Consider the following 18,704-nt stretch of genomic DNA (forward strand, 5'->3'; position numbering starts at 1 on the left):
TTTTTGTACAATGACAGTTGTTCATTGTGCAGCTTGGTTCCTTCTGTTGGATCAACTTAATTTACCGACCAAGTGTCCTTGATGAATATGGCTAATTGCCTCCTTTTTTGTCCACTCTGTCTTTTTGCAGCACCCTATACCTCTGAATGTCAAATTAATTTTGATTCTCTCAACTTAGTCTGGCTTTTGTTAATCCCACCAAGTATAGTTTCCTATTGTCTTCAGTGTCCCATTCTGGCATTTTGTTTCTAGCATTCATAGACATACAGCTGTAGATTTACCCCTTTTCTTGCTCATTGGTGTCTGCTTCTTTCTAGTCATTTTCACGTGTCATTCTGAGTAACAGTATCCATATTCACCAGTTGACTACCATCTACCCTCAAACCTGCCTTCTCTGGAATCCAGTTTTCTCCTGGTCCTCCTTCATATCCAGTTTATTAGCTTTATCAGAGTTAATGGGTTTATTAGTCAGGCTTGGAGAATGTTATTTTCTGTTTCGCTCATTTCATTGTTGTTTTGCTTTAATGGCAACCAACATGTAACAGGTCAAAGGTTGTAGCTGGGAAAGGGTATCGGGGATTTCCTGCAACACATGCAAGTAAGAGAGAAACTGGGGCTGGAGAGATAGGGGTTTGGAATGAAAGGAAGTGGGAGACTAGAGCCAAAAGGACAGTTCCTGGAATTCACTTATTGGAGGGAGTGGCCAAGGGCTGGGAAAGAATGGGACCTGGACTTTGGAACTAGAACCTTTTGATCTGTGCAAAATTTTACAAGCTTTGTAATATACGTCGATGTCTTATTAATTACATTGTTAATGTTTAATGGCTATTACATTGTTAAACAGATGATGGGTATTTGTACACCAGTATATGGAGCTGGCTGGAACACTGGTGGGTTCGAGTGGTGTTGACTGTGAAATAAGTCAATAAACTCCCTCCAGCAAAGAAAGCAGCTGTGTCTCAGTTTTAACTTCACCAGCCGATGTGGATCCAGTTAACATTGGTAGCCTAAAGGTGAAGATTGGAAACTAGGATACCTTTTCAGACAGAAGGTTCTGATTGGCGTTACTTTTGAGAAGAATGGCTAAAATCAAGTGTAAAGTATCAGGGCATGATTTTTCACCATTGTTCTGTGAAGCTGAACCTTATGACCAACGGAAGAATGAAATGGATGTGTGGACACAGGTTACGTCCTAACCAAAGAAAAAGCAAGGTAAGGCTTTGGTGCTTTCACGTCCCACCAGAAGCAGGATCAGGTGCAAAGTATTTTCAGAGCTGGAGGCTCAACATTTGGACATTGAGAAAGGTTTGGATAATCTCTTAAAATTTATGGATGAAATTTATAAGAAAGATGACCTGTTAAATGCATATGAGGCATGGTTAGATTTTGATAAATTTAGAAGTATGGATGGTTATTCCATAGAAGAATATATCATGGAATTTAACAGATTATATAACAGATTGCAGAAATTCTATCTGGAGATCCCTAATTCAGTGCTTGCTATCAAATTGTTGGATTGTGCTGAAGTATTGAACATGGATAGCTTCTTGATCTTGACTGGAGTTAGATTCTCAGAAAGAGATCTGCTTTTTGAACAGATGTCTGAGGCTTTAAAAAAATTTCTGAGAAAATATTTATTTCCAGTCATCTTGATGACATGAATGGAACATTCAGAGGTAACACAAAAGATGGAGGATTCAATGCTGGCAGAATTTCGACACCGTTTAGATATGGGGCTTAAACATCAACACGAAAGAGAAATCACAAACTAAAGAAATGAGGATATAGACCCTTTTGGTAGTTCTAACAGATAACAGGAACTGGGTAACTATGGCAGGAGAATGAACCCTATGAATTACCAAGGAATGGTAAACCGGTGTTACTGATGTGACTCAATATATTATACGATGAATTACCCAAAACGGAATAACAGGGTTTTTGAAATAACACATGACAAGGTCAGAAGGGGAAGATAATGAAACTGATCAGTCAGAAGGAATTGTAATGGTCACCAGAAGCTCTAGTCCGGTGATGGGTATTCTAGTGGTGGACTCATTCAGTTGTGCTGTATTAGACGGTGGGTGCACGTCCACAGTATGTGGAGTAGATTGGTTAAAGCACTACCTGGATTCTCTAAATTGTAAAGATCGAAGTAAGGCTAAGCAATATGAAAGCTTTACTTACTTCATGTTTGGGGACAGTAACATGTTAAAATCACGTGGCGGTTCCATGTAAAATAGCCGGAGTAAACCATTTTATCAGCACAGGTGTAGTATCCAGTGTAATACCCATACTATTGAGTAAGCTGTCTATGAAAAAGGCTCAAATAAAGTTAGATATGGAACATGATAAGGCAATTGTTTTTGAAAAATCTATAGATTTAGAGTTTATGTAATCGGGACATTATTGTATTCCCTAAACAAGACCTCACATTTTAAATCACAATGCTAAAGAAGTATTGATGATATCGGGGTAGGAGTTTAAAGGAAAAAAGGCAAATTGTTTTAAAACTACATTGGCAATTTGCCCATCCATCTTATCATATGTTAAAAATTCTACTAAAGGTTGCAGGGTAATGAATGATGAATAAACTAAACTTGTAGAAGAGATCAGTGAGAAATGCAATATATGGAAAAAACATAGGAGGACACCATCAGGGCTTGTAGCAAGTTTCACATTAGCAAGAGACTTTACTGAAGTTGTAGCAATGGACTTGAAGGTAAGGGATAGGGACAAAAACGTTTTTTTCTCTTGCACTTCATAGACAAGGCAACTAGATTCAGTCTGTTAACAGTAACATATAGTAAAGAAAAAAAGGTAATTGTGGACAAGATAATGGAAAAATGGATAGGAACTGGACTGCGAACACCAACTAACTGACAATGGGGGAGGAGGGGTGGAATTTGCCAATGATGATTTTAAAAGTATGTCTGAAAATATGAACATCATAGTGATGAACACTGCAGCGAAAGTCCCTTTAGTAATAGGATTTATGAAAGAAATCACGCAGTTAATGACAAGAGGCTTCACAAAATCTTAGCTGATCAACTGAGATGGAAGCTGACATTTGCCCTAGCATGAACAGTCCATATGAATTGTTCACTTCAAATGGTTGAAGGCTACAGTCCCTAACAATTAGTTTAGGGGAGAAATCCAAAAATACCTTAGTTGATGTGCGATCATCCCCCAGCATTGGAAGGGACTACAATTAGTTCAACTTTTTCTGAGCACTTGAATGCCCTGCATTCAGGGAGAAAGGCATTTATCAAGGCTGAGGTTTCAGAGAGAATTCAGTGAGCCTTACAGCACTGCATAAGGCCATCAGAAATACAGTTTAATCCAGGGGACATGGTATATTACAAAAAAAAAGGGCAGAAAGAATAGAAAGGAACTGGTAAGGTTATGGGCAGTGATGGAAAAACAGTAATTTTACAGCATGAGAATCAAACTGCTAGGGTATATTCCTTGAGGCTAATTGACACATTATACATTTACCGAATCTAAACAGGGAATAGAAAGTGAAGAGGCACCATTCATTTCACATAAAGACATGTTGGGCCATTACGAAGAGCAGATTAAGGCAGATGAATATGACTGGCTGAATATGAACAAAGTGATACTGAAGTACAGGCTAAGGCTATATATATGCCAGTGGGGGGCAGTGTATGGAAGGATGCCACCATCATAGGGAGGACAGGAAAAGCTACTGGCAAGTACAAACATCGACTGAATGTGCAAGATGAGGGACAGGAAGTAAGACCCATGGATTGGCAAAGATGTGGAAGGCCAGAAAACGCAGTGTGAGCCCTGAAGTGGACCGGAAAATGGACACGGCCCTAGGAAAAGATCACGGACCTGAGAAAGGGTCTTTGGTTGTAGGAGGGAGAGATCGTGCAGCAGTCATCCAGAAAGAGAGAGGAGGGCGAACAGAAGTCATAGTTTGGCGAGAGCAAGGACCGTAGAACAGGCTTGGAATGCCACAAGCATTAGAAGCCTTTGTGATTGAGAAGTTTTAATGGCTACCAACAAGTTAGAAGATAAGTTGATAAAGGATGCCAAACAAAACGAGTTAGAAAGAATTTTGTGTATACACTAAAATACCAGACAGGGGACAGCCAGCCTTATCACACAGGAGGATATGCACAGAGAAGATACATCCTGATGGCATGTAGAAGGCTAAAGCTAGACTAGTAGCCTATGGTTTCGAAGAAAGGCTTGGTGACCAAGATGTCAGATTGGACTAACTTACTGTAGGAAAAGTGAGATTAAAAATTTTCTTACCTCTTTTAGCAACATATTCCTGGGAATGTAAATTGATTGATATAAAAGCGGTATTTTTTTAGCTGAGAATTTCAAAGGGAAGTGTTTGTGAAATCACCTAAAGAAGCTGGCGATATGGAAGTTAAACTGTGGAAATTGAACAAGTGTGTTTATGGATTGAATGATGCGGCAGGGTATGGCATTTCTCAGTTAGGTCCGCCCTCTTGAAAACGGGTTGTTTACAGCTAAAGGCAGACACAGCGATGCTCTATTGGTATCACAAGGAGAAACCAGCAGGCATTCTTGGAATGCGTGTTGATGATTTTCTGCGTGGAGGTTCTGCAGAATTTGAACAATGGGTGATAGATAAAATAAAGAAGGAATTTAAGGTTTGAAGTCAGGTTACGGGGGGGCCCTTAAATATATAGAGTTAGGCATTAAGCTGAATAAGTTGGGAATGACCTTGAGTCAACAGTCTTATTTGGAAAATGTCAATTGCATCCCAATAAATCAGGCCAGGTCCTCACAAAAAGAGGATCCTGCATCAAAAGAAGAAATAGACCAATTAAGGAATTTGATTGGACAGTTGAACTGGTTTTGCACTCAGACTAGACCTGAAGCTAATTATGATGTATTGGTACTGAGTACAATGAGTACAGTTGAGGAAGTTATAAAAGCAAATAAAACATTAAAGAATTTGAATTCAGAGAAATGCACACTTAAGTTTCCAGCTTTGGGTGATCCAGAAGATATGAATTCAGTCATTTTTAGCAATGCTTCACATGCCAATCTTTCAGATGGATATTCTAGCATAGCAGGGTTTATCATATTCTTGGTGGGAAAGAATAATACATGCTGTCTGTTAACCTGGGAAGCAAAGAAAATAAAAAGGGTAGTTAAAAACACCTTAGCTGCTGAAACACTGGCATTAGTGGAAGCAATAGATAGGGGGGGTGTACTTATCGAATACACTGAAGGAAATCCTATACAAGGGTCAATCTAAGAAAAGTGTGCCCATAGAATGCAATGTGGATAATGGCTATCTTTGAAACAATGTTCATTCGGCCAAGGGTGTCACTGCAAAAAGGCTGAAGATGGACCTCGCTAGCATAAAGGAAATGTTGGAAAGGCAAGAGATTTCCAAAATAAAATGGATGGATGCAAGACACCGATTGTCAGACTGTTTAATGAAGAATGGTGATCGCTCCAAGAAATGATTAGTTGTTCCAGAAGAAGGGTGCCTTGTGTTATCATGAAAATCAATATTTTCTTTGATTGCTTTGTAATTATTTATGCGTGCTAAAGGAGAGAAAAAATTGTTTAAATAAGGGGAATATGGAGTATATTAATGGTTGGTTACAATATAATGTGAGACAGAGAAGATGGAAAATATGCATATAATGTTTCTTTTTGATTAGATTGAGAGGTTGCTCAATTAAAAGAAAAGAAGGGAATCTGTCAATGTCTTATTAATTATATTGGTAAGGTTTAAGGGCACTGGGGCTGGAGGGGGCAGCGGGGGGGGGGGGTGGGGGTGGTTGTTGGGGGCGAGGTTGGAGTAGTGTTGACTGTGAACTAGATGAAGAAACTCTCTCCAGCAAAGAAAGCAGCTGTGTCTTAGTTTTAACTTCACCAACTTGTTTTGACGTGGCAGACGATGTGTGCAATGCGGACCAAATCCACAAGGGAAACTTGACCATACTGGCACAACGGATTTGCAATTTGTATTTATTATGAGATGTGTGCACTGAATTCAGAAGTAATGAGTCTGCTAAGACCTTTAGAAATTTTAAAAGTTAAATTAAAATATTTATTAACAAAGGAAAATATTTCGGGCGCATACATAAGACTACAATTAATTAATATTATAACAAATCCTAAAATTCCTAATTATCCTGACTGCCAATTACATATGCCCTTTAAGGCAACAGTCCAAAATAGATTTTAAATTTAAAAAGCAAGCCAGCAAGTTACCACAGTACCCACTTGACAGTGGAATTCCCAAAGGCTTTTCTCCAACGTTATTTACTGGACACAGCAGACTTATGCATAAATGGCTAGAGGCTTCCCAAAGACAGTTTCACACACTCCTGTTAGATCTTACATTGGCCCCCCAACATAGCCTTTCATTCTCCTTTATATATGTTTCTCTCTCTTTAATCTGTAAATTCCATTGTCCCATATGTCTTTGGAAATGTACTTTTCCCATAATATAAAAACTTTCATATTGCCAATATTGTCAGTAACCTTTGGGAAAAATAAACACACTGCTTGGTCTTGCTTATCTGGCTAGTTGTAAACGTCGTAACACTCCTTTGAAATCCACACAACTCCTTCATTTAACTAAATATGCAAATTTCCTTCACACCTTATATGCTAAGACAACATCCAAGTTTACTCATTAGTATTTCAAGTACACTCCTACACCTAACTTCTTTTGATAATTTCAAGCTTGCAGTTTACCTGACTCCAAAGCAATTAAATCACACAGACAGAACCATCTACACTCACACCCATAACCTACTTTACAATAAACCAGAATAATATTATGAAAATTATTATACTTTCGTAACAAACTGGTATGGATCCAGTTAACAACATATACAGCAATTAAGTTCACATAAATCTGCTCCACCAAAATTTAAAGTGCGCTGAAAGAAATTACAGTATTTATCAAACTAATGAATTTTTCTGATTCTCTTTTGTAACCAGTCTCTAGTCCCAGAGGTTGTCAAATTGACTCATCTCAAAACCAGCATTGAACTTCACTTCTTAAGAGTTATTCGAATCTTCAGGGCTTTGCGTTCTTTGAAAATGATGAGAAGATTTCATCAAGTGCGGTTGATTTTATTGTCTATGACGAAAGCATTCAGGGTAAACTTATATTGATTGCCTACAACAGTGGGTAAAGTCAACATACATGGGCATCACAAATCTTACATTTACTATTTAATACTGACATAATTATTTAAAGTTCCATTGACAGTGTCTGTTAGAATCTTGGAATCGTATTCAACTCTGAGATGTAAACTTCACATCCTGTCCATCACCAAGACCACTTGTTGCGATCTCCACAACATTATATTTTACCATCTGTAAATTAATCCTTAGGTCAATGAAGCACTTATAAGTGACTTAATCACCCCCAGACATCAATGTCCTAATGCTGTCTGCTAGTCTCCCAACTCCACCCTCCTGAAACTCAGCTGCACATACTCTATCCTAATTTAAATCACACTCATCTTCTCTGATCTACATTGGCTTCCCCCGATGCATTAAATTCAATATCCTTGGGCTAAAAAATTGATTCCCCCCCCCAAAACGGGTACAGGAATCATGATGTACAATAAACCTGTGTCCATTCAAAGTAATGTGGGAAGAATCCAAACTTGGCACTGCCTGCTTATTTAAATGATACTGGCTACATGTGCTGTTGAGTAGCTGCACGCCTCAGCAGGTGGGGGCCAAGTTAGCACCATTTAAAGTTAGCCTGTGTGACCTATAGCCAGCCTACAGCAACGCAAGGTGCATTCTGGCTGCAGCAGGTGCTGGAAGCAGGTTGTGGAAGAGCGTCTGATCTACAGGAAAAGTGAAGCTGGCATAACATGGCAGAAACCAGGCACCCAGATTTTTGGATGCAGTGCTTGAAGCCCTGGTACAGGAATCGAACAGGAGGAGAGATGTTCTGTCTTCACACGGAACCTTGGTCAGATTCCATGTGGAGTACTGTGTTCAATTTTGGACACCGCACCTCAGGAAAAATATATTGACCTTAGAGGAATTGAGGCGCATATTCATGAGATCACCAGGAGTTATGGATTAAATTATGAGAGCAGGTTGCGTAATCTTGGTTTGGCGTGCCTGTAGAGTTTCAGAAGGTCGAGGACGTTTAATCTATGTATTTAAAATGATAAGGGGAATTGATGGGGGAGGTGCACCAAAATTATTTCCCTTGGTCGGAAGGATCCAGAACAAGAGGGCATTATCTAACCTAGAACTGGACTATATAAGAGTGAAATCAGACAAAGGGGCAGCGGAAATCTGTAACATGTCCTCCCGAAAAGGATGCGGATGCTGGGTCAATTGAAATTTTCAAGACTGAGATCGTTACCTTTTTGTTATAAATTGGTATAATGTACATGGAGCAAAGACAGGCAAATAGAGTTGAGGTACTGCTCCTGCTCCTATGTTACGGCATGCCAAGGCCATGACCTGGTCCTAAAACCTTGGTGGACTCCATTTGTATCTTTCTACCCTGTCCTTGTTGACTTCCAGATTTATAGCTTCTTAGGAGGTAGGATTTCTTGCTGTGAAGGCCATCCCGCCAGCCCTGCCTCTTCTGACATCATGGACATTCTGTGGGGCATACAAAAGTCTCACCCGCACCAAACTGTACCAGGATTTTGATATGGTGCTTATGTGGAATGCAGATTCAATATTTCTGGCTGCTGTCAGATTTTTCATCACTTTCACCGCACTCTTGGCCACTTCATAATGGATGTGAACCCCAGACTCAAAGAAATTCAGGATATTTTTAAAATCCTTCTCCATTTGCCAACTATTCAGAGACGGTGGTAATTTTAACATACTTTGACTGCATGATGATAATTTTACTACCTGCTTCCTGTATACTCTTGTTATTTTTAACATTAAGTTTAAAACTAAGGGTAGGTGCTGTGTTGTGTGCTATGTGTGCTACAAACTGACAATCAACTTTTTAACCATTTTAGGCAATGACATTCATCGTGCTGTTAGTGTTGATATTTGCTTACATGTTTGCAGTAGTTGGAGTGCCATTTTTTCGTAATTACACAGAATCTGATGAGCCAGGACTTATTTATCACTCAGCTTTTAGGTAAATACATTTTTAAAACTCTTTTTAAAAAAGTGTATTAGTTTCACTTTTAGAAGAAATAACCTTTTCCATACATGATTTATCTTAATATGATAACTGGTAGGAGTAACCCAATTAGATTCAATGTTCTATTTATTCAGCCTTAGAACTGTCCAGAATTTTGTGAGGATTTCCTTTCTTCAACATCATGAGTAAAAGTAGAATTGACTGCCCTTCCTGCTAAATCACGTAAAACACAATAAAACATTATTCGCACTCATCATTAATACTCCACGTAGGTATCCCCAGTTACTTGTCGATGATAGCCTTCTCTGCACTGTTCACACTATGCCATAATCCCAAACACAGGAGGGTTCTTCTGCAGATTAGAGTTGCATGACTTCTCCTACACCAGCTACCATTATTACCTCCATTTTACTAGGGAATGCAAATCCCTGAAGCCGAACGACAGCCTCCTCATTTGCTGAGTTTGAGATGATTTGTCCGCCACTTAGCCTGTAGTGGGGACACTCCTCGGTAATGTGCAGCATTGTTTGTGTCTTTCCACAACTGCATAAGGGGCTTGTACTGATGGAGGTTGGCTGCATGAGAGGCCCTGGATGTCCTGAACCTGTTTAATAAGGACCACTGTCATCATGACAGTTCAAAGCCTGCAACAAATGGGGTTTGTCACAAGGAACTTGTTAGTGACTTCCCATGTTTCCCATTCCTTGATCCAAAGGATGTCTGCTGGGGTAGATCTTGCTCAGGAAGGGTGCTCTATTTGGGGCGCTGAGACGGAAGACACGCAGTAGGTGGGTCACCATGGAGTAATAAATGAGATACAACACAGATGGTTTCAACCAGCTAGTGAGTTTTCATCAGTTGGGCAGATGTGTGGCGGAGTAATGTTTGCGGAGACAGAAATCCAGGGGAGGGGTGTTGAGCAGAGGTTTCCAGTTATAATGTGCACTGTTGCATTCAATTGAGTGTCAACAAGATGTGTGTGTGTGTGTGTATGTGTGATGACCTTTGCCAGACAGGTGTACAGTACTTTGCTGCAGATTATGATAGGGAAAGTGCTGAGATCTGGAGTGTTGTGGCAGCAGCAAGTTTAGTTAGTAGGTAGTTTCTGGTTTTGACCTTTGCTGCTGTTTTCTTCAATAAAGGACAGAGTCCTATCACAGAGTCATGGGCTGGAATTTTGCATTGATCAGGATCATGTTGGGCTCGTGTAACCTCCATGAAGGAATCTGACAATTTAGAGCTTATTATGAAAAATTTTGTGCTGCGCATTTATGTCGACAATAATGGGTTAACACGGTTCAATTTTAGTAATATCACTGTTATCAAAGGGAAGAGGAATTTACACCATCAATCTGAACCAGATTCATTCATGTCAAGTGCCGTTAGTGATTTTTATTAACATCAATTAGTATTATTATTACCAGTCATTTTTGACATTATACTCAGTGGGAGTAAACTTTCAGGAACTAGTAAAGAAAGAAGGGCTTTTTTAAGAGGCTTCCATAACCAGAAGATGTCTCAAGGTGCTTAAGGCAGCCAATGAAGCACTTTTTGAAGTGTAGTCCCTGTTGCAATGTCAGAAATCTCTCAGCCACTTTGTGTGCAACTAATTTCCACAAACAGCAATGTGATATTGGCCAGGTATTCTGCTTTTTTTGATGCTAATGGGGGGATAAATATTGACCAGGACACCAGGGATAACTCCCCTGCACTTCTTCAAAATACTGTAATGGGATCTCTTATGTCCACCTGAGAGAGCAGATAGGACCTTAGTTTAACTTTTCAACTGAAAGATGGCACCTCTGACAGTGCAGAATTCCCTCAGTACTACACTGGAGTATCAGTGTCAACCTAGATTTTTTGAGCTCAAGTTCTGGAGTGGGATTTGAAACCACAACCTTCTGGGAGGCAAGAGTACTGCCTACTGAAACACACCTGATGCAAAGAGTAGATATCATTGAAACAATAATTGTTACTTCAACATGGTTATTAGCTAAGGGACCAATCAAATCATAGAGCTTTATTTTTGATTTCAATTAATGGAAAAAGCAGATTATAGAAAAGGAACTTAATTGTTGTTTTCAGCTAACAGACCAGTCAGATCACAGAATAGTGACAGATGGACTTTGATCTTTGGAGACATACTAATTGATTTTATTAAAGTGAAATAAACAGTAAAACAGTGAAACTGTGATGTTGCCTGATGTTTGTGTTTGCCTATGTCTGCAAAACTCCTGCAAAGCTGTTCTCAAATCAATTCATTTTTCAGCCTCCATGGATATTGCAGTATACTGGTGTATGATATTTAATGAGGAAAGAAAGGAGAAACTTCTGATTTCTGTTGATTGAGAGACAGCTTTCCTACTGGTGGCATAAATGCTGTTACTGGAAACAGCTTGGTTTTGGACTTCATTGTGGTGGCAAAGACAGATTAATGGCAGCTCCGCAGTTCTCATTTCTCTGGATATGGGGGAGTTACCACGAGGTCTTTGCAAAATGGGTGGGTCAGGCAACAGGAGGCTAAATTGTCAAAGCTACTGAACTGTGATCAGACAACTTTTTTTGGTTAGTTCAACAATTGATGAAGATAAGAAGAATGAAAAACAAGAGGATGATCAATAACATTGGGGCAAGTATTTCACCACATCTCTACCTCCCTTGAGATCTGAAGAAGAGTCATATCGACTTGAAACGTTATCTCTGTCTCTCTCTCTCCACAGATGCTGTCAGACCTGCTGAGTTTTTCCAGCATTTTTTGTTTTTGTTTCATCTGCAGTATTTTGCCTTTATTATATTTTTGTTTACTTTGATAACATGTGTTAGAAAACAATTAACTAAACTATTTTGATTATTTTTACCAGGGGTATCCTCAACACATTGCAGACCCTTTTCCAATTATTTACCTTGGACCATTGGCACGCTCTGCTTCTCGATATATGGCAAGTAAATGAAGTTGACAAAATTGGAACTGGGATATATATAATGCTCTGGATCCTGATTGGCTCCTTCATATTCAGAAATATAATTGTAGGGATAATGGGTAAGCAAAGCATTGTGTATTTTTTAGTTAAGCATTACCACTAAAGAATAGACGAGATGTTAAGAGTCTTGGTACTTGTTTGTTTAAAATAGCCACAAAGAATAATTGTATTTAAGGGCATTTCAGCAATCTCATTCTGTAATCCATTCCGTAATTAATTGTTTTTATTTAACATTTAGGATCGTACATCAAAATATGTAGTCAAAAAGAAAGGCTTGAATTTCTGTGGCACCTTTCACAACCTCAGGACATTCTAAAGTGTTTTATCACTACTTTTTTGAAGTGTGGTCACTGTTGTTCATAATGCAGGAAACATGGCAGCCAGTTTGCACACAGCAAGATCCCACAGGCAGCAATGTAATAATGACCAGAACATCGGTTTTAGTGATGCTGATTGAATGACAGATATTGGCTAGGACACCGGGAATAACACACCTGCTCTTCTTTGAAATAGCAGATCTTCGACATCCAGCTGAGAGAGAAGTTGGTGCCTCAGTTTAACATCCCATCCAAAAGACAGCACCTCCGACTATGTAGCAGTTCCTCAGTACTGCACTGAAATGTCAGCCTAAATTTTTCTGTTCAAGTCTTTTGAATGGGATTTGAACTCAAAACATACTGACTCAGCAGCTGGAGTGCTATTTACTGAGGCATAGCTGAATGGATAGGGTCCTTTCCAAACAATTGTGAGCATTTCTGTTCCCTACCTGCAATCATCCCCCCACCCCAATCAATGGGTAAGTGCAGGGTCAGGGAGAGAAATCATCGGTCTTGGTGCTTGTCCACTTCCCAGGCCCCTTATTCCCCACTCTACCCGCTCCAGCTTAACCCTCCCCCTCAATCATGCATGATATTTTCCCCCTTTCAAGATTTACCAAACGATTCACCAATCATAGAAAGGTACTAGTAAAATGATGACGCCCATTGTTGGCATCTGGTTACAAATATCGTCTAACATATGCGCAGCATGTGTCATTAATACTAAGAGCAGCAATGAATAATGCAGTGTTGCTTTGCATGTATCCTTTAAGTTATTCCATTGCGACTATTAAACAAACTGAAGAGTACAAATTTTACTTTATCAGTATCGTGCAATATTGTTAATTTGACAGGAAATTATCCTATTGGTTATTTATAACATTATGCAGATGATAACACTGATTTTGGCGACTGCCTCAGCCCTCATTAACATATTCCGCACACTGTACCATATGAACACAGTGACAGTAAATTCATATATGAGGGAAAGATTCAATACTTGCAACCCAGATAAATGGCACAAGAACTTTTTCATTCTGTAGAAGAATTAGAAGACTTTCTCCTGCCTGGGTGCATGATATTATTCAATATAACTATTTCATAGAAGGGGTATAATTGGATTCGATTTTATCAGTAATCTCACAGGTAGAAAAATCAAATGACCCCTGAGCAACGAAGTGGAATGATTGAACAACATGGGTCTTTGCTGTCAGTGAGAAGCATTGGAACCCTCAGCTGCCTCTGTGCGACTTTTAAGGGGCAAGGACACAAAAGGCTTGAACTTCCACAGAGTGGCAGCCAGAGTCAGATTGCCGCTCTGCTCCTACCTATTTACCTTGTAATCTTTTCAATCCTGTCTCGCCCCTTTAACACCTCCAACATCACCCCCATCCCTCCAATACCCCCAATCTAACCAACAACCCCCCATCCTTCCAACACTCCCAAACCTAGCCCCACTTCTCCAACGCCCTCCGATCTTCTCCCCCACTCCCCAAGAGCCTGCAACTTACTCCCAACAATCAAACACCCCCAACCCTCCAACAGCCCTCAACCTACCCCACACCCCTCCAACATCCGCCAACTTCCCCCCACTCCTCCAACATCCCCCAACCTACCCCACCCCTCCAACATCCTCAACCTACCCCTCCACCTCTCCAACACTCCCAACCATCCCCACATCCCTCCAACACCACCCAACCTCCCACCTACCCCTCCAACACCACCCAACCTCCCACCCACCCCTACAACAACCCACCATGAGCCCCTAGTTTCTGCACCGCTACTGTTGACCTTTGGACAGCTCCGTGGTTTCCTGATGAGCTTAAAAAAAATTCAGAGCCACAAAGCTGCCCGAAGGTCAATGTCCCATTCAACCTCAAAGAACCAGAAAGAACCGATAGCCATTCTCAGCTGCAGTCACAGTGGCAGTTCTAGAATGCCCCAAGGATAAATCAACTGTGTGGATAGTCTTTCAGTCACTATGTGGATGTCAGGCAACACCATGATGGGTTTAGCTATGATGGTCTCCATGGTCAAGTAGCTTACTGACACCCCCTTTAAGATGCATAAGTTAGGAAAATTGGTCTCTTAAATCAGCAATTGGAGAGTTGTGATGGAGGTGCAACCAGATCATAACATTGCTCAACATCTTAAGGAGAAGCAAGACAATGGGAAGGAAATAAGGGGTATTGAATGGTGAAAACTCTCAGCTTTGTTTTGTTCAGAATTTAGCCTCAAAAGAGCAGTGCAACAGCCAGATGCATTCGAAGCAGGTATTATTTAGGAACGAGACCAAAACCATTTTTATACATGAGTTGGACAGGGGGAAGTAGGTGTGGAACGTGAGAAATGTAATGAACAAACGACATGGATTCAAGAAGGTCCGAAAGGGATTTCACACAACAAATCATTGTAAGTCAACCTAGCTGCATGATGTTCATTTAGTGCCACACAGAATGATCTCAAAGAGGGGAAACAATATACCACTATTTGTGTTCTACACAATTGCTGTATATCAAGGTCTGTTGACACTGCAAAGTCCTCCTTACTAATATCTGGGGGCTTGTACCAAAATTGTCCCACAGGCTAGTTAGGCAACTAGCCTGATATAGTCATATTCATGGAATCATAGACAGTTACAGACAATGTTCCAGGCACCAGCATCACAATCCCTGGGTATGTCCTGTCCCACTGATAGGACAGACCTACCAGAGGTGGTGGCACAGTGGTATACAGTTGGGAGGGATTGCCCTGGGTGTCCTCAACATAGAATCTGGACCCCATGAAGTCTCGTAGCATCATGACAAACATGGGCAAGGAATCCTCCTGCTGGTTACCACCTTTTGTTCCCGCTCAGCTGATGAATCAGTACTCCTTCATGCTGAACACATCTTGGAGGAAGCACTGAGGGTGGCAAGGGCTCAGAATGTACTCTGGGTTTGGGACTTCAATGTCCATCACCAAGAGTGGCTTGGTAGCAGCACTACAGACCGAACTGGCCAAGCCCTAAAGGACATAGCTGCTAGACCGGGTCTGCAGTAGGTGATGGGAGAACCAACAACAGAGAAAAGCGTACTTGACCTTGACCTCACCAATCTACCTGTCACAGATGCATCTGTCCATGACATTATTGGTAGGAGTGACCTTTGCACAGTCCTTGTGGAGACGAAGTTCTTTCATCACATTGAGGATACCCTCCAGCATGTTGTGTGGCACTACCACTGTGCTAAATGGCATAGATTTCGAACAGATCTGGCAACTCAAAACTAGGCACCCATGAGGCGCTGTGGGCCATCAGCAGCAACAGAATTGTACGCAATCATAATCTGCAACCTCATGGCCTAGCATATCCCCCACTCTACCATTACCATCAAGCTGGAGGATCAATCCTTGCACAATGTTCAGCACTATTCGCAACTCCTCAGATACTGAAGCAGTCTGTGTCTGTACGTAGCAAGACTTGGACAACATTCAGGCTTCGGCTGTTAATGGCAATTCGTACCTCACAAATGCCAAGCAATGACCATCTCCAACAAGAGAGAATCCAACCATCTCCCCATGACATTCACTGGCACTTACCATCACCAAATCCCCCATTATCAACAACCTGGGAGTAACCATTGACCAGAAACTGAACTGGACCAGTCATATAAATACTGTGGCTACAAGGGCAGGTCAGAAGCTGGGAATTCTGTGGAGCATAACTCGGCCTGTACATCATCTACAAGGCACAAGTCAGGAGTGTGCCAGGAGTCACTTGCTTGGAAGAGTGCAGCTCCAACAACACTCATGAAGCTTAACACCATCCAGGACAAAGAAGCCCACTTGAATGGCACCCCATCCACCACCTTAAGCATTCACTCCCTCCACCACCGACACACAGTCACAGCTGTGTGTGTCATCGACAAGATGCACTGCAGCAACTCATCAAGTCTCCTTAGACAGCACCCTCCAAACCCTCTACCTCTACCGCCTAGGACAAGGGTACCAGATGCATGGGAACACCGCCACCTGCAAGTTGCCCTCCAAGCCAACACACCATCCTGACTTGGAACTATATTGCTGTTCCTTAACTGTGGCTGGGTCAAAATCCTGGAACTCCCTTCCTAAGAGTACTGTGGGCATTCCTACTACACATGGGCTGCACCTCCACCAACTTCTCAAGAGCAATTAGGGATGGGCAATAAGTGCTGGCCTAGGCAGCGATGCCCACATCCCATGAACGAATATAAAAAATAATCTAACCATCTCCCCACGACATTCAATGACATTACCATCACTTGGTAATGTGACAGTCTTGGTTCAGTGGTAGCACACTTCTTCTAGTCAGAAGGTTGAGGTTTTCAAGCCCCATTTCAGAGACATGAGCAAATAATCCAGGATGACACTTCAGTGCAGTACTGAAGGAGTGCTGCACTGTCAGAGGTACTGTCTTTTGGATGAGATATTAGACTGAAACCCATCTGCTTCTTAGATGGATGTAAAAAAAGGCAGGGGTGTTCTCCTGGTGTCCTGTCCTTATTTATTCCCTAATTAACATTACTAAAACAGATTATCTGGTCGTTTATCTCGGTGCTGTGAGTTGAATTTTGCTTTGTGCAATTTGGCTGCCACTTTTGTCTACATAACAACAGTGACTATACTTCAAAAGTACTTCATTGGCTATGAAGATCTTTGTGCTAGTCTGAGGATATAAATGCTTGCCAAATGAGACGGTACTTCATAGAATGGAAAAGATTGGAGGAAGTCCAAGGCAATAAAAAACACGAAATCCTTTTGAGAAGGCTACTTATATCATAAAGGAAATGGAGGGTGGCAAAGCTTGGGACCTAAAGAACTCGGGGGACGTTGTAACCCTATCATGACTAGTTATCCAATGCTGTCACTTACACAGACATATTATACTCAACTTCAGAAATATCACATGAAATACATTGTGGTGAAAGGACTGATTGAAGATGTTAATTTGATTCTGCAGTTGACACCTAATGAGTCCAATCTGGTGCACCAACAACCAGAAGAATGCAATCAGACTGTGTGTTTTGCGCACAATATCCTTGATGTGTTAAAAGTAATTTTAAATCAAGCGGGCAATATGCACATTTTACTGGACTATAACTTAAGACTTAACATTGAAAGTAATATCTGCACTATTATTTCAAAATGCATATGCAAAGATTTTCTGTAGTTTCAATTTATTTTTACCCACAGTGAGCAATTTTCAGACCATAAGGAAAGATCTAGCAGCACAAATTAAGCAACTTGAAGCCCAAAGAAGAGCAGACCATTTTAAACTACAGATTATGCAGAGGTACAAGGCAATGTTATGTTCTAGTCTGTATGATATTGAACATGTAGAAAACACATACCATATAATAATGTGCTGCATTGTATATTTGCTTATGTGATTTCTTTTTACTGAAAGCATGTCTTTTTTTTGAAACGGGTCATTTTCCTACCTTTGGCACCTAGTGTTAATATAAGGAAGTTCCAGGTCAGGCACAGCAGGAATTATGATTCATGCCCCTGATTACTGTATAGTGATCCCCACTAGCTATTATTTTATTATTAGTAGATTATTTTATTCATTCACAGTTTGTGGGCACTGCTGGCAAGGTCAACATTTATTGCCTATCCCTACTTGCCCTTGAGAAGGTGGTGGCACAGAGGAAGATGGTTGTGGTTTTTGGAGGTCCATCATCCCAGCCCCAGGGCATCACTGCAGGAGTTCCTCAGGGTAGTGTCTGAGGCAGAACCATTTTCCGCTGCTTCATCAATTATCTTCCTTTCAACATAAGGTCAGAAATATCAATGTTCGCTGATGATTACACAATGTTCAGTACCATTCGCAACTCCTCAGATACTGAAACAGTCTTTTTGCAGCATGCAGTAAGACCTGGAGAACATTCAAGCTTGAGCTGTCGAGTGGCAAGCAACATTCTCCCCACGCAAGTGCCAGATAATGACCATCTCCGACAAAAGAGAATCTAACCATCCCTGCTTGATATTCAATGGTATTACCATTGCGGAATCCCCACCATCCACATCCTGGGGTTTACCATTGGCCAGGAACTAAACTGGGCCAGCAATATAAATATTGTGGCTACAAGAGCTGATCAGGTGCTAGGAATTCTGTGGTGAGTAGTTCATCTCCTGACTTCCCAAAGCCTGGCCACTATCTGCAAAGCACAAGTCAAGAGTGTGATGCAATATTCGTCACTTGCTTGGATGAATGCAGCTCCAACAATACCCAAACAGCTCAACACCAACCATGACAAAGCAGCC

General features: G+C 40.9%; 1 protein-coding gene across 1 annotated transcript in view; it reads left to right on the forward strand.

The window, feature by feature from the left end:
- Positions 1-18,704, forward strand: part of LOC144668157 (cation channel sperm-associated protein 2-like) — a 61,143-nt gene that overhangs the window by 27,446 nt on the left and 14,993 nt on the right. Inside the window, exons 3-7 of the mRNA XM_078529911.1 lie at positions 1,076-1,212; positions 6,973-7,134; positions 8,991-9,115; positions 11,983-12,161; positions 17,631-17,730. Coding sequence (XP_078386037.1) covers positions 1,076-1,212; positions 6,973-7,134; positions 8,991-9,115; positions 11,983-12,161; positions 17,631-17,730 — 703 coding nt within the window. The remainder of the gene's footprint in view (positions 1-1,075; positions 1,213-6,972; positions 7,135-8,990; positions 9,116-11,982; positions 12,162-17,630; positions 17,731-18,704) is intronic.

This window comes from Cetorhinus maximus, chromosome 26 (genome assembly GCF_964194155.1).
Source record: "Cetorhinus maximus chromosome 26, sCetMax3.hap1.1, whole genome shotgun sequence".
Classification (NCBI taxonomy): domain Eukaryota; kingdom Metazoa; phylum Chordata; class Chondrichthyes; order Lamniformes; family Cetorhinidae; genus Cetorhinus; species Cetorhinus maximus.